This window comes from Pungitius pungitius, chromosome 9, assembly GCF_949316345.1.
Source record: "Pungitius pungitius chromosome 9, fPunPun2.1, whole genome shotgun sequence".
Classification (NCBI taxonomy): Eukaryota; Metazoa; Chordata; class Actinopteri; order Perciformes; family Gasterosteidae; genus Pungitius; species Pungitius pungitius.
The window spans coordinates 1,440,450-1,456,172 of record NC_084908.1 but is presented as its reverse complement, the minus strand read 5'-3'; the positions used below and the strand labels follow the sequence as shown (position 1 = coordinate 1,456,172).

General features: G+C 41.1%; 1 protein-coding gene across 1 annotated transcript; it reads left to right on the top strand.

Moving 5' to 3' along the window:
- The first annotated feature begins 7,276 nt into the window (after positions 1-7,276).
- LOC134102917 (CMRF35-like molecule 1) lies at positions 7,277-14,981 on the top strand. The gene is made up of 5 exons (XM_062564532.1): positions 7,277-7,600; positions 7,700-7,813; positions 12,028-12,123; positions 12,231-12,274; positions 12,416-14,981. Exons 1-5 carry the CDS (start codon positions 7,288-7,290, stop codon positions 12,740-12,742), a joined length of 894 nt encoding a protein of 297 aa, XP_062420516.1. The 5' UTR covers positions 7,277-7,287; the 3' UTR covers positions 12,743-14,981.
- Positions 14,982-15,723: the final 742 nt, after the last annotated feature.

Here is a 15,723-nt window from a genome sequence, read left to right as displayed (position 1 = left end):
TAAAGAAACACGTTCCGTAACCATCGGTACCAGATGCAGGGTTTCTCCCCCTCCCCTTCAGAGGCAAAGAGCAAAGCGAAGCGGTTTTAAGGAGAGGAAAGGGAGTGTTTGATGGAGGCTCGGGGGGTGTCATGGAGCCCCCTGTGTCCCTGTGGCCGTCCCACTTGTCTCACTCTCTTTGCACGACCTTTTCCGTTGTCCACGTCGAGCCGCCTTCCTTCTCAATCGTGGCACCGAGAAAACCTCTCTGCCCTTTGCGGTGTTTTTTTTTTTTTACCTCTCGACACGCCTCCTTTGGTTTGAAATGGGAAGCAGCATTATCGACAGAGTGCTGAAGAGGTCACAGTCGTCGACTGGGCGTGTCAAAGACGTCAATGTGTCGCGTTAAGAGATTTCCAGTGGAACGAGTCAGCCTTTCCAGCGCCGTACTTCCTTGTTTTACTACTGATAGAGAGTCGACGTGGCTCCCGTCCGTCAGTCCAACAAATGACCACGTAGATCTCTGCCCCGGAGCAGTTTGTTGTTTGGATTAGATCCGAGGTGTGTGAGAGACAAGAGGACGACCCGCCCTCCCCCCCCTCCACCCCTAGTATTTTGTCTTTGTGAAGCCCGACCCGGCGCCTGGCGAGCGAACGCTGTGCTGCCGCCGGGGGCGCCGCGTGGACCCAGCAGGCCCCGCCTCCCGGTGCTAACCAAAGCCCGTACCCCTGAGCCGCTGCATAGTCTCTGCCAAGCGCTCTCACGCCCGCCAGAGAGGACACAAAGGACACCCTGAGCAGTCCCCCCCCCCCCCCCCCCAGTCTCTTCCTCCCTTGCCCCGGGCCAAGGAACCTACTGTCTTAACGTAACGTTTAGCAGGTTGTTCCAGGCCCGCTGCTAGTTAGCACTTGGCTTTTTAAATACAACTTCTTTCCGTACATTTAGATCGCAATGACCCGAGGATGGAGATGTAATGATACTCCATATCCTTTTGGAGGAGGGGATTCGGTGTTACACGCTGCGACTTTGATGTTCTTTTTCCATTTCAACTAGAAAAAAAACAGGACAAGTGTCCCTTCACTCCCACACGAGGCCAGCAGGAAAAGTCAAGAAGGTCCAAAATATCATTTCAGGGGGTTATTTTTGATACATTGAATCCGTCACAGATGGGGGGGGGGGATCAGAGTGAATGGCCTTGAGCCGGCCTGCCCATCAACTTTTGCAATGGCTGGAAATCAAAAGATTTGTGTGGCAGAAATTCCCCCGGAGGAGATTGTGGATGGATTTGGTTTCGTGTGTGTGGAAACGACTGGATGAAGGCCCCGAGGCGTCATTTCTTTCTTTTCTTTTTTTAAACAAAGTGATACACAGGTGCCTTTGCTGCTGTTGGTAAAAGCACATCACAGTCCGAACGTTCACACTGCCCTCAGTGGAACATCTGCAAGGGACTCTGGAAAAACTATATATTTATCAATCTACCTGTCTATTCAGTTTCCAGTATTTTTCCTCCTCTTCCCTCCTGGTTTTGTAGAACTTTCAGAATATCCAGCTGGGAAAAAAAAAAAACAACTCAGTCCGGGTTTGAAGTTTGTTTTTCTGATGTGTTCCCTTACGGTTTTATTCTTGATAATAAAAAAAAAGCACAAATTATGCCATGTATATAACAATACCAATAAAACAAAAAATAAAATAATATTGTTTTTAAAGTGAATCTCTGGAGTCTTCAGTGTTGTGATTTTAATATCACATTTTGCATTCTTTTTCCCTTCTGAACAAGAGGGGCATGAAGACGGTCCAAACAAATTTGAGTTTCCATCCATTTCCCCTTTGCAGCCCTGACCTCCCACGGGCCTCGCTCAGAACCTTGCTGAACCCGTCTATGTTAAACTGTACAGGTGAGGCCTTATTGATGTATGTATGACACACACACACACACACACACACACAAAGGCCCAGCAATGTCACTGGATGATAATATTGTGTATTTGATGAGTGCCATCAAAGCCAGCAAGAGACAAAAGTGATACTCTCTCATGTCCGCCTTGCTAAGTTGAGACACATTACAGTGAAGTGAGAATGGAAGGTTTCATCACTACGGATGAGAGAAGAAGAAGAAGGAGGATGAGCAGGAAGTAATGGAACAGGGGAGGAATGACAGTGGAGAGGTGGCGTTGAGATGATTGGTTGAAGAGGGAGGGCTGAGTTATCCGTGATGTTGTTGTGAGGCCTGGTGTCAGTCATGGCAGCTTCAACCCGCCTCCATAAACCTTCATGCGTGTGACCTTTCTTGAACCACTTGTGACCGAGCCTAGTTCCTGAGGGCACCCGGCCTTAGCAGATGGAAGACATAGATGCTTTGACTGATCCCTTATCTGTCTGTCAAATGTTTACTGACTGGGCGCCATTAAGGGAGGGTCTGGGTTTTTTCCTTACACTACTTTGACCTGTGGGTTTCTGCTGACCCTAACCCTTTGAAGTGTATAAAACTCCTGCTCCCTCTTTTCCTCTTGGTCAGATCTTCCTGCTCCTCTGAGGGAGAAGGAACAATCTTTCCCTTTTCAGCTCAATTGTAGTCATTTGACGGCTTGCGTTGATGATTTCTTTATTCTTTATCATTGTTCTATATTCTAGTTAGTAATAAATACTTAATCACAAGCGAGTTCAAGATACTTTTGATTTCTCACAAGGCTTCAATCCACACATTTCCAGCACAGAGGACAGCACAAACTGGCTTACCTGGTGTCTCAATGTGATCTAGTTGGCTTTGGAGATGAAGATGTTGCAGAGTGAAGTATGATGGTCCTGAGGGACTTCAATGAAGTGGAGAGGCGAAATACAGGTTTAATAAGCCGTGAGAACTCAAAGCCAAGTATAATGCACAAGTGTCAAGTTGGTTTAGTTTCCAGTCATTCTGTTCTGTTTATCGATGTCAATAAATACAAAGAGAAGTGCTGCCTTCGTGACTGAAATGAGGAAGTTGCGACAAAGAACAAGATAAATATGCATATAACACCTTATAGCACTCTACATGGCTACATTGTCTACAAGTGTAGACGCCCTTTGAATTAGTGAGACATCAAAGCAACAAACATAAAAAGAGGACTTTTATATATAGAAAACTGAGTTTGTACTGAACATTTGTTTTTTTAATACATAATTTATAAATGCATAATGCATGAGTTGATTTTGATGTTGATCCAGGTTTAGACTTTCTATACGTTTCCCATTGTTGTAAATATTTGAAGGATTGTGCCTTATGGGGACGGATGTGACCTCTTTAATCATCATCTGGTGTTTTGTATTCGTTCATATTTGACTGAGCTCACCTCCTTTTATAATACTATTATTATTACACAATAATACTATTATTAGTAATTAACAACTAACGACACTATTGATGACCAAACATACAGCAAACATTATGGTCCTCAATTCGATGAATAGATGTTTGAGTTCAGATTAATCTTTATGCTTTAATGTTATTCATGTTATGTATTTTTATGTATACTGGTGTGTGGGTGTGTCTTCAAAGGAAATGGAGAGGCGTCTTTGAAAGGGTGAGAAAGCAGAAGTTTAAAGTAGTTAAAGACCGTTAGTACTTAGATTAGATGAGATGATTATTTCTGCCCTTTGTATTCTTTGATTGACATTTTCAAAAAGATGAAAATCTATGCGTTCTTTTGCATTCTTTCAGGTGAGTACTTTTGGGGATTCCTCTGTATTTGTATCTCTTAAATGCTATAGTTTTAAAAAAAACTTTCTTTATCTTGCTACATCACCCATTAAGTGATTTATTTATAAATGTCTCCTTTATTTCCTCTTATAGGTCTGAGTGTTGTGCAGATGAACCCTCTGTACATACAGGGTCGTGTTGGTGAAAGTGTGACAATCAGCTGCTCAGACTGGAACGTTTGGACTGATGTAACAGAGAATGTCAAGTACTTTTGTTCCAGTCCATGCACGGAGGACCAACACGTCATCAGCAAAGCAGAATATGAAAAAATTCATACTAAAAATGGAATAAAGTTATATAACAAAGAAAAAACCTTGTTGGTGACCTTCAGGAATCTCCAAAAGTCAGACTCCAAAACGTACTACTGTGGAGTGGATAGAACTCGCTTATTAGACGCATATATAAAGGTGATTCTTAATGTCATGGATGGTAAGTTTATTCTCTAAATATTCTCATTGAGAAAATACTTGTTTTCCCAAAAGTCCTAACTTTCTTAATTGTTGGTATGTTCTCTTCTCTGTTATTTTCAGCTCTGCCCTCCAGTCCCAGAATGACTCCAAAAACTATCACTGTTGTTCCCACCTCCTCATTTGCAGTCACAACGAGCTCCACGATGTCTTCTAACAGCTCAGATGTTTTTACTGGTACGTCTACGTCATACACCACCCTCAATACAACTACACCTGCTGCACCAGCACAAGGATCTGTTAGTGAGTGAATCATGCATGAACACATTACACTACATTGACTGCATGTGTCATGTGATGTTAATGATAGTTGCAGGTTTTCATTTAAATACACATATACCAAGTGTACCTCCACTTCTCAATGCTATAGTTGTGTCATGCTCACATACTGATAGTTCCACTAATTTATAAATGACATTTTCCAGCATCATGCCGGCCTCCTTAATTAAGACTCAGTGTTCTCATTTACTGTGAAAAGCAAGTTTGTGGTTATTGAAAGATGAATTTGTACCAAAGAGGATATGAGCACATGCTAAGTAGCATGAAGTGTGACTGATCTGTTTCACATCTGTCCTCTTTCTGTCTTTGTCCAGGCTCTGTTCTGTATTGGGTTGTAGGTGTTACAGGTGTTCTTGTTGTAATAAGCATGCTGATGGCCTCACTCAAGCTGGTGAAGAAGACGATGAAACAACAATCGAGTAAGACTCACAAATTAAAACACACCATGTAAATATGTGGCTGCTCCAGTCAGGCTTTCCTCCAGATGTATTAACAAACTGTGTCTTATGTGGTTACAGATGTTGTGTCAGGTGCTGATGCAGCAAACAAAGACGCACAAGAGGTATGTTTTTGGCTCTGAAATCGTGTCCAATGGTTCTATGGACTCCTCCACAGTAGAATAGAGAGTAGAAGTACAGACGGTGTGGCAGTCTACATATCTATGTCACAGCTTTAAATGATCACTGCTTCAGGAGCTGTCACATCACTAATCATGGCATATTTATTTATATCCTCCAGCCTGCATTAACGTGAATGTACTTTAAAGACTAATTTTAATATATTTTTGCAAATATGTTTGCTTTGTTGACACGTTGCAGCAATGTGTTACGTTTCAATGTCAACTACATTATATTAAAATGCATTTTATTTCACTCTGTTTCATTTGGGACTAATTTAATAACGATAATAAAACATGTCTTGTTCCCCAAGGGTTCAGGTCCTGATGGAGTCTACCAATCACTCCACCCATTGATGATGGACAAAGACCAAGTCTACAGCACCATAACACCCAACAAAGGGGAGGGACAGTCTACGTCCCCACTTTGAAGGATCTCTGCAGCAGGAGCTGTTGCATCAATATAATATGGCCGAGTGTTGAAAGATTAAATACATGTTTTGCCAAAAACAGCTTTGGACATATTTTCAAAATTCCATGTCAGTGGACAGCTTCAGACTTTAATTTTATATAAACTTCTTTAAAGACAAATTCTGCACCGGGTCTTTCTGCCAGTTGTTTTGCACAATCCATAAAAGCTCAGCTGAGGATGCCTGCAGGTCCAGGAGCCTTTGGTGGCTTAAGGTTTACCCACATCCACCCTGAATACTGCTAGTGACGCAACAATGATGAAGACTGTGGGTAAAACACTTCTTCTTCATGGCTCGTCAGTTTGAGATCATTCTTCAGAAGAACGTTTTCTTTTAGAATTGGTGCTTCTTTATCTGCTAACATGCTTAACTTAACGTTGTCATTCACACTTAGTTTTTGTGTTTTAAGTGTCAAATTGTCGGCCTTTAACATTTAGAAGTTGCACTTTTCTTTCCTGTTCAAATTCTGAATAAATAATGTTTTCCTCTTCATGTGTACGGCATTCGGTTTTGTTCACACCGACACAATGTTACACATTACACTGTGTGCTTTGTGTCTCAGTGTGTGTGTGCAGGGCAGCGTTTGTGACGCGGATAGAAACGGATCAAAGTGAACTTAAGTAGACAAATTATTAACTCGATATGTTACTTGCAGTAACATTACAAATAGTAAAATTAATACTGTCAGGACGCGGGGTCGAGGGCAAGGAGGGAGGACTTGGATGCGGAGTTGATAAAAAATAAAAGGACTTTAATAGTCAAAACTCAAACTCAAAATCACTCCAACCAAAAAGGGGAGGAAGGAGGAGAAAACAAAACAGACAAAAACAGGGACCTGGACTTGAAAACAAGGACTTACTTGACAGATGAACGGTCGACATGTAATGACGCCACACGAGACAAGAGACTCACAGCGCTTAAATACACAAGGGGGGTGCAGGTGATTGAACACAGGTGGAAACGATCAGGCACGGCAGACAATCACAGGGGAAGACAGGACAAGGCAGGAAGTGAAGTTACCCAGGAACACAAGAGACATGAAAACTACAAAATAAGACAAGAAACAGACCCAAACCGTGACAAATACAAATTTCGGTGTGATTAAAATTGTAGAAACTTTGTATTGGGGACGGACATCCAGCTACTGCAGCTTGGATGTATTTGGTAGTATCTGCAGTTAAGGTTACGGTTCAATCGGCTCTCATCATATGCAAGAAAAATGACAAACTCTGTGCATATGTGTTGCCGTAGCAACACCAGTAGCACAGGAAAAGCTGGTACAGGAAGTCCCTCCTACAGGGCGGACCATTTCATTTGCTGGAAGCACCCGGCTCCACGTAGAAGGCTCTGTGGGTCTATAGAGGAACACAGCCACTAAATGAGAAACAGCTTGAGTGTGATCCAGGAAGAGGAAGTGAAGGAGGGATGTGAAGACTGGGTTCACTGACCTGATGATTCCTTTCACACTCGTTCACTCGCTCGCTCACTTTCATGATGATCAAAATCTTTACTTACTTTTGTCTTCTTTCTGGTAAGTTATTTTATTCTGTCTTTTCTGCATTTACACAAACTGCAGCTTAGTTATAAAAGATGCAGCTGTTGGATGAAACATGTTTTCTTCTATTAGGAGTTTGTTTTTAATTTTTTCATTTTGCCGTTCAGTTCAAAGTAAATGATGTATGAACTATGACAAAGGATTACATTTCTCCTTTATTTCCTCTTATAGGTCTGAGTGTTGTGCAGATGAACCCTCTGCACATAAAGGGTCGTGTTGGTCAAGATGTGACAATCAGCTGCTCAGGCTGGAACGTTTGGACTGATGTAACAAAGAATGTCAAGTACTTTTGTTCCAGTCCATGCGAGGACCGACACATCATCATCAAAGCAGCATATCAAGAAAGTATAAATAAAGATAGAATAAAGTTATTTAACAAAGGAAAAACCTTGTTGGTGACCTTCAAAAGTCTCAAAAAGTCAGACTCCAAAACATACTACTGTGGAGTGGAGAGAGTTGGCAGTGACCCCCGAATAAAGGTGATTCTTAATGTCATGGATGGTAAGTTTATTCTCTAAATATTCTGATTGAGAAAATACTTGTTTTCCCAAAAGTAATAACTTTCTTAATTGTTGGTATGTTCTCTTCTGTTATTTTCAGCTCTGCCCTCCAGTCCCAGAATGACTCCAAAAACTATCACTGTTGTTCCCACCTCCTCATTTGCAGTCACAACGAGCTCCACGATGTCTTCTAACAGCTCAGATGTTTTTACTGGTACGTCTACGTCACACACCACCCTCAATACAACTACACCTGCTGCACCAGCACAAGGATCTGATAGTGAGTGCATCATGCATGAACACATTACACTACATTGACTGCATGTGTCATGTGATGTTAATGATAGTTGCAGGTTTTTATTTAAATACACATATACCAAGTATACCTCCACTTGTCAATGCTATAGTTGTGTCATGCTCACATACACAGGTACTGATAGTTCCACTAATTTTTAATTGACATTTTCCAGCATCATGCCGGCCTCCTTAATTAAGAATCAGTGTTCTCATTTCCTGTGAAAAGCAAGTTTGTGATTATTGAAAGATTCATTTGTAGCAAAGAGGATATGAGCACATGCTAAGTAGCATGAAGTGTGACTGATCTGTTTTCACATCTGTCCTCTTTCTGTCTTTGTCCAGGCTCTGTTCTGTATTGGATTGTAGGTGTTACAGGTGTTCTTGTTGTAATAACCATGCTGATGGCCTCACTCAAGCTGGTGAACAAGATGATGAAACAACAATCGAGTAAGACTCACAAATTAAAACACACCATGTAAATATGTGGCTGCTCCAGTCAGGCTTCCTTCCAGATGTATTAACAAACTGTGTCTTATGTGGTTACAGATGTTGTGTCAGGTGCTGATGCAGCAAACAAAGACGCACAAGAGGTACGTTTTTGGCTCTGAAATCGTGTCCAATGGTTCTATTGACTCCTCCACAGTAGAATAGAGAGTAGAAGTACAGACGGTGTGGCAGTCTACATATCTATGTCACAGCTTTAAATGATCACTGCTTCAGGAGCTGTCACATAACTATTCATGGCATATTTATTTATATCCTTCAGCCTGCATTAACGTGAATGTACTTTAAAGACTAATTTTAATATATTTTTGCAAATATGTTTGCTTTGTTGACCCTTTGCAGCAATGTGTTACGTTTCAATGTCAACTACATTATATTAAAAGGCATTTTATTTAACTTTGTTTCATTTGGGACTAATTTAATAACATAAATCAAATGTCTTGTTCCCCAAGGGTGCAGGTCCTGATGGAGTCTACCAATCACTCCACCCATTGATGATGGACAAAGAGCATGGAGTCTACAGCACCATAACACCAAACAAAGGGGAGGGACAGTCTACGTCCCCACTTTGAAGGATCTCTGCAGCAGGAGCTGTTGCATCAATATAATATGGCCGAGTGTTAAAAGATTAAATACATGTTTTGCATTTGCTAAATAAAGCCTGGGACATACTTTCATAATTCCATGTCAGTGGACAGCTTCAGACTTGTAGCAGTCGGTATTCGATGTCATATAAACTTCTTTAAGGAGAATTTCCCAGGTCTCTAACCCCTAATGACGAGCTTAGAGGCCACGATGGTGCTGATGCCAGCTGTCGTCAATCAACACTGTCTCCCATTTGTGTTCCTCCGGGTCCAGGTGGAGGGCTGGGTGGATGGGTGGAGCTGTGCTGGCGTCTGTGGATGTTCGTCCTTCAGGCAGTGGGGTTTGCTCTTTTGGGACACGGGGACTATGGTGGTCTTTTTAAAGAATGTGGGAAATAGTGTTTCAATTTCACTGAGCACATCTGCCAGTTGTTTTGCACAATCCATAAGAGCTCAGCTGAGGATGCCTGCAGGTCCAGGAGCCCTTAGTGGCTTAAGATTTACACACATCCACCCTGAATACTGCTAGTGACGCAACAATGATGAAGACTGTGGGTAAAACACTTCTTCGTCATGGCCTTTATTTGCTCTTAATTTGAGTCGCGTATCAGGAGAGAAAGAAAATGTAAAGTTTGAGATCATTCTTTAGAACGTTTTCTTTTAGAATTGGTGCTTCTTTATCTGCTAACATGCTTAACTTAACGTTGTCATTCACACTTAGTTTTTGTGTTTTAAGTGTCAAATTGTCGGCCTTTAACATTTAGAAATTGCACTTTTCTTTCCTGTTCAAATTCTGAATAAATAATGTTTTCCTCTTCATGTGTACGGCATTCGGTTTTGTTCACACCGACACAATGTTACACATTACACTGTGTGCTTTGTGTCTCAGTGTGTGTGTGCAGGGCAGCGTTTGTGACGCGGATAGAAACGGATCAATGTGAACTTAAGTAGACAAATTATTAACTCGATATGTTACTTGCAGTAACATTACAAATAGTAAAATTAATACTGTCAGGACGCGGGGTCGAGGGCAAGGAGGGAGGACTCGGATGCGGAGTTGATAAAAAATAAAAAGACTTTAATTGTCAAAACTCAAAATCACTCCAACCAAAAAGGGGAGGAAGGAGGAGAAAACAACACAGACAAAAACAGGGACCTGGACTTGAAAACACGAAGAGACACAGACTTACTTGACACATGAACGGTCGACATGTAATGACGCCACACGAGACAAGAGACTCACAGCGCTTAAATACACAAGGGGGGTGCAGGTGATTGAACACAGGTGGAAACGATCAGGCACGGCAGACAATCACAGGGGAAGACAGGACAAGGCAGGAAGTGAAGTTACCCAGGAACACAAGAGACATGAAAACTACAAAATAAGACAAGAAACAGACCCAAACCGTGACAAATACAAATTTCGGTGTGATTAAAATTGTAGAAACTTTGTATTGGGGACGGACATCCAGCTACTGCAGCTTGGATGTATTTGGTAGTATCTGCAGTTAAGGTTACGGTTCAATCGGCTCTCATCATATGCAAGAAAAATGACAAACTCTGTGCATATGTGTTGCCGTAGCAACACCAGTAGCACAGGAAAAGCTGGTACAGGAAGTCCCTCCTACAGGGCGGACCATTTCATTTGCTGGAAGCACCCGGCTCCACGTAGAAGGCTCTGTGTCTCTATAGAGGAACACAGCCACTAAATGAGAAACAGCTTGAGTGTGATCCAGGAAGAGGAAGTGAAGGAGGGACGTGAAGACTGGGTTCACTGACCTGATGATTCCTTTCACACTCGTTCACTCGCTCGCTCACTTTCATGATGATCAAAATCTTTACTTACTTTTGTCTTCTTTCTGGTAAGTTATTTTATTCTGTCTTTTCTGCATTTACACAAACTGCAGCTTAGTTATAAAAGATGCAGCTGTTGGATGAAACATGTTTTCTTCTATTAGGAGTCTGTTTTTAATTTTTTCATTTTGCCGTTCAGTTCAAAGTAAATGATGTATGAACTATGACAAAGGATTACATGTCTCCTTTATTTCCTCTTGTAGGTCTGAGTGTTGTGCAGATGAACCCTCTGTACATACAGGGTCGTGTTGGTCAAAGTGTGACAATCAGCTGCTCAGACTGGAACGTTTGGTTTGATGTAACAAAGAATGCCAAGTACTTTTGTTCCAGTCCATGCGAGGACCGACACATCATCATCAAAGCAGCATATCAAGAAAGTATAAATAAAGATAGAATAAAGTTATTTAACAAAGGAAAAACCTTGTTTGCGATCTTCAATAATCTCCAAAAGTCAGACTCCAAAACATACTACTGTGGAGTGGAGAGAGTTGGCAGGGACCCCCGAATAAAGGTGATTCTTAATGTCCTGGATGGTAAGTTTATTCTCTAAATATTCTGATTGAGAAAATACTTGTTTTCCCAAAAGTAATAACTTTCTTAATTGTTGGTATGTTCTCTTGTCTGTTATTTTCAGCTGTGTCCTCCAGTCCCAGAATGACTCCAAAAACTATCACTGTTGTTCCCACCTCCTCATTTGCAGTCACAACGAGCTCCACGATGTCTTCTAACAGCTCAGATGTTTTTACTGAGACGTCCACGTCACACACCACCCTCAATACAACTACACCTGCTGCACCAGCACAAGGATCTGATAGTGAGTGAATCATGCATGAACACATTACACTACATTGACTGCATGTGTCATGTGATGTTAATGTTGGTCGAAAATCATACATATTCATATAAATACACATATACCACATGTACCACCACTTGTCAATGCAATAGTTTTGTTGTTCTTAGATACACAAGGACTGCTAGTACCACTTAAATTAAACATTTTCCAGCCTCCTTAATATCAATTGATGCAGTTCATGTAACAAAATAATCTGTGTTCTCATTTCCTGTGAAAAGCAAGTTTGTGATTATTAAAAGATGAATTTGTAGCAAAGAGGATATGAGCACATGCTAAGTAGCATGAAGTGTGACTGATCTGTTTCACATCCATCTTCTTTCTGTCTTTGTCCAGGCTCTGTTCTGTATTTGGTTGTAGGTGTTCTTGTTGTAATTACCATACTGATGGTCTCACTCAAGCTCATGAACATGATGAGGAAACGGCGATCGAGTAAGACTCACATTAAGATTCAATTAAAACACACTTTGCAAATATGTGTCTACTTCAGTCAAGCTTCTATCAGACAAATGAACACATGATGTCCTATGTGTTCACAGAAGTTGTGTCAGGTGCTGATACCGTGAACACAGAACCACAACAGGTGAGTTTTAAATTTATTTCTCTTTTTATGTTCTGTGAAAGTTTAAAATATTATCGACTGTTACACTTTGGATGTTCTTGCCATCTTGTTTCAGTTTTATTTATCTTATAACAGTTGTTTCTGTCTTATTTCTATTTGAAGGACGCTGCATATGAAGAAATAAGACTTGAGGACCAGACCGACCCAGATGCTCTCTATTGTAATTATTCCTACCACCAAGTCAATGATTTACCAGTTAAGAGGCCTAAAGGACATTCAGACGTTCTTTATTTAAATCAAGCTGCCAGCTTCATGGACAGTTCAAAGGGGGCGTTTAGAAAGAGCGCGCGCACATTTGACTCTGTGTACTCTGTTGTTAAAAGTCCCAAAGAGCAAATGAATCCCTCTGTGCAAAGTGAGAGAAATCAACCTGAGATCAACCAAGAGGACTCTCTCTACTCCCTGGCTCAGTTACCACGGGCAACCTGAGGGAGGCTGCTGTGGTCTAAATGGATACGAATCAGCTTTCTTGATCATTCTTTTATGGAGGAGGCTGCAAAAATTTGCTTTTTTTATATTTTTTTTACGGAAATGTAGAGATACAAAGTTAAAATAGACAATAAAAGAAATAATGAATTAGATTAGAATGATAACTGGACAAGAGAATGTCACTTCCATCTGTGCTGTCAGTAAGTCTGATTACAATTGTCTGCCTTGTGACTCCATCACTTGGTCAAAGGCACTCAGACAAAGAGTGAAATGTGGTGAACGGCAATTTTAATCTGAAAATACAGTGATGTTTTATATAATGAAACATCCAGAGACACTGCATCGTGGACCTTGCTGTGAGATGTGTCCCACTCGTACACACACACACACACACACACACACACACACACACACACACACACACACACAAAGTCACACACAAAACGGATGCATCCTGCATAGCTGTAAATAGCTGAGGTCTATCAGCCTTTGCCACCATGATCCATCAAGTATTTAGTTAATGCCGCTTCTTCTGCAAAATCTGTAGACTTCCTTTGTCAAAAGCACCTTCTAGAGCCAAAGACCTTTCTACAGCATCGCAACAGCACATTTATTAGAAGTGTTTAATTAATGCTGCTTCTGCATCTGAACAGTCTGAAGACTTACTTCGTCAAGCCCACCTCATGAAGCCAAAGGCTGTTTGTAGTATCACAACAGCACATTTAAATATGTATATTTTATTATTTGTATCAAGCACTCGCAGCACTTTTGCTTTTTACCAGATCATTTAAATCTATAGTATCCACCTACATAGTTTTATTTCACTGAAGCAGAACTGGTGATTTTCCACGGTGTACAAGTTATACAAATCGTTTTATAAATCAATGAAAACTTTAGTTTGAGTATTTATTGTCTTTTAATAAACATGAGAGTTGATCTTAGTTTTACACACTCTCATGTTTTGGTGGTCCTTGTGGGTGGTCCGTGTACCTTTTGAAAATCCCGTTTACTGTAAAAACCATAAAACTGAAACACAGTTTTATCGTTTTTCGTTTAGAACCAAAAAACGGGACAGACTGACAGCAATGCAAAGCATTTCACTGCCAGAAAACCAGGTGGAGTAACGTTTTCGTTAAAGACGACCTATAGAGTGACGTCTTTGCATGTGCAAAATTCTCTGTTTTATTAATGGCGGAATTATGCTATGAAACCGTAAAAGGATGCAGTTAACAGACCAATCACAGCTTTTCGGGCTGCGTGAGCTCGCAAAGCTTTTGACGCAAGTCTGGAGAAATGGGTCGACACACGCAGGCATGCGAGAGGGGGGGGGAAGGCATCACGGGGCTCTAGCGTCTGCCTGGCCTTGCGTTTGAAAATCTACGTACTTCCGATTTAGCGGCGACAATTTGTATTTTCGTTTTATGGAGAAAAAAAACACACTAAAGGGATCAATGGAGTAAAAAGTTGTCAGTCTGTCTCGTTTTTTTGGTTCTAAACGAAGAACGAGAAAACGGTCGCCCAAACCAGTGTTTTGGTTTCATGGCTTTTACGGTAAAAGGTACACGGGCCATTGTGCAGTCAACAGGTCACAGTCCTTTGGTCCTTTCTTTTGCAAAAAGGAAACACGATTGCGACGGCCAAGGTGGCCACATCAAAAATGCAGAAGCTTCAAAAACTGTTTGGTGACATCCAAGGGAAGTCGTTCACTTCCTGTGAACGTTTTATGGACACAAAGACAGAGTCTGAGGTCATTTCAAAGAACTAAAGTGCATTTTCACCTACCTACTTGTTTGTTGTGTAAATAATAAATATTTCACTTCCAAGGGGCAAAATCTGGGAGGTCATAAAGTTGGCGTGTTGAGAAAAGCACGCAAAAGCAAATAAAAGTTTGTCACAAAACCATCCGTTTCTAAATAATGATTCACATGGTGGCTTCCATCCGTCCACATCTATCAGAACTCTGGGTCATTCAGGACCTTTTAACATCTCTGACTTTCATCCTTGAAACAAACCAAAACACACATCTGTTTCTATGTTGTCTTTCATATTTTTGAAGTTTGATGTTTTATTATCATAATTGTATTTTATTTCACCTTTCAGTAGCTTAACCGGACCCTTAAATAACAGAACTGCAGCTGTAGAACATTTTCCGCAGGTCCAGTTCCAATGAGCTTCACAGTTTGCTGTGGTAAAGTCACTCCGGATGAGTAAAGATAGGAAGAATACCCACAATCTGCCAGGTTTAAACACCATCATTTATTTTACATTTAGAGAAAAGAAGTCATTTGTGTCATTAGCGATTACATTAATAATAGTTTTTTACAATAATAAACTAATGAATAGTTAGTGCAGCAATTATCAGAATGCGTCCAGCTAAGAGACTGATGCTTGATGGCAATATATCTGTAATTTAAGTCCATAAAATAATATTTTTACACAAACCAACGTGTCCTTTTTACATTGATTCCATTTCATTAATCAATGAAATGATCCTGGACGCACTTTAAATGATCATCAACCGACGGGATGGAGAGTAGTTATTTTATTGGGATCAACGTGAAAAAGATGCAGCCATCCAGTCAGAGTTTTAGTGTATCCGCCTTCGCCGTCATTTCCTGTCAGGCTTAAACCTCCTTGCAACACCCACCACCCACACACACACACACCACACACACACACACACACACACACACACACACACACACACACACACACACACACACACACACACACACACACACACACACACACACACACACACACACAGAAGTCACCTTGGCAGGGGGAATGCCCTGCAGCAGCAGATCTTGTTATGGAGCAGCTTGATGTTGATGTTACTTGTGTTACAGTTGTTGTGCACCACCAGGGGAAGAGAGTGGCCTGAGGTTTCTACTCTCATGTCAATGATAGTCAATGACACTCTGCTGCTAAGTGAAAAGCATTATGCAGCTCTCTCTCTCAATGTTTCCCATTTTACACAT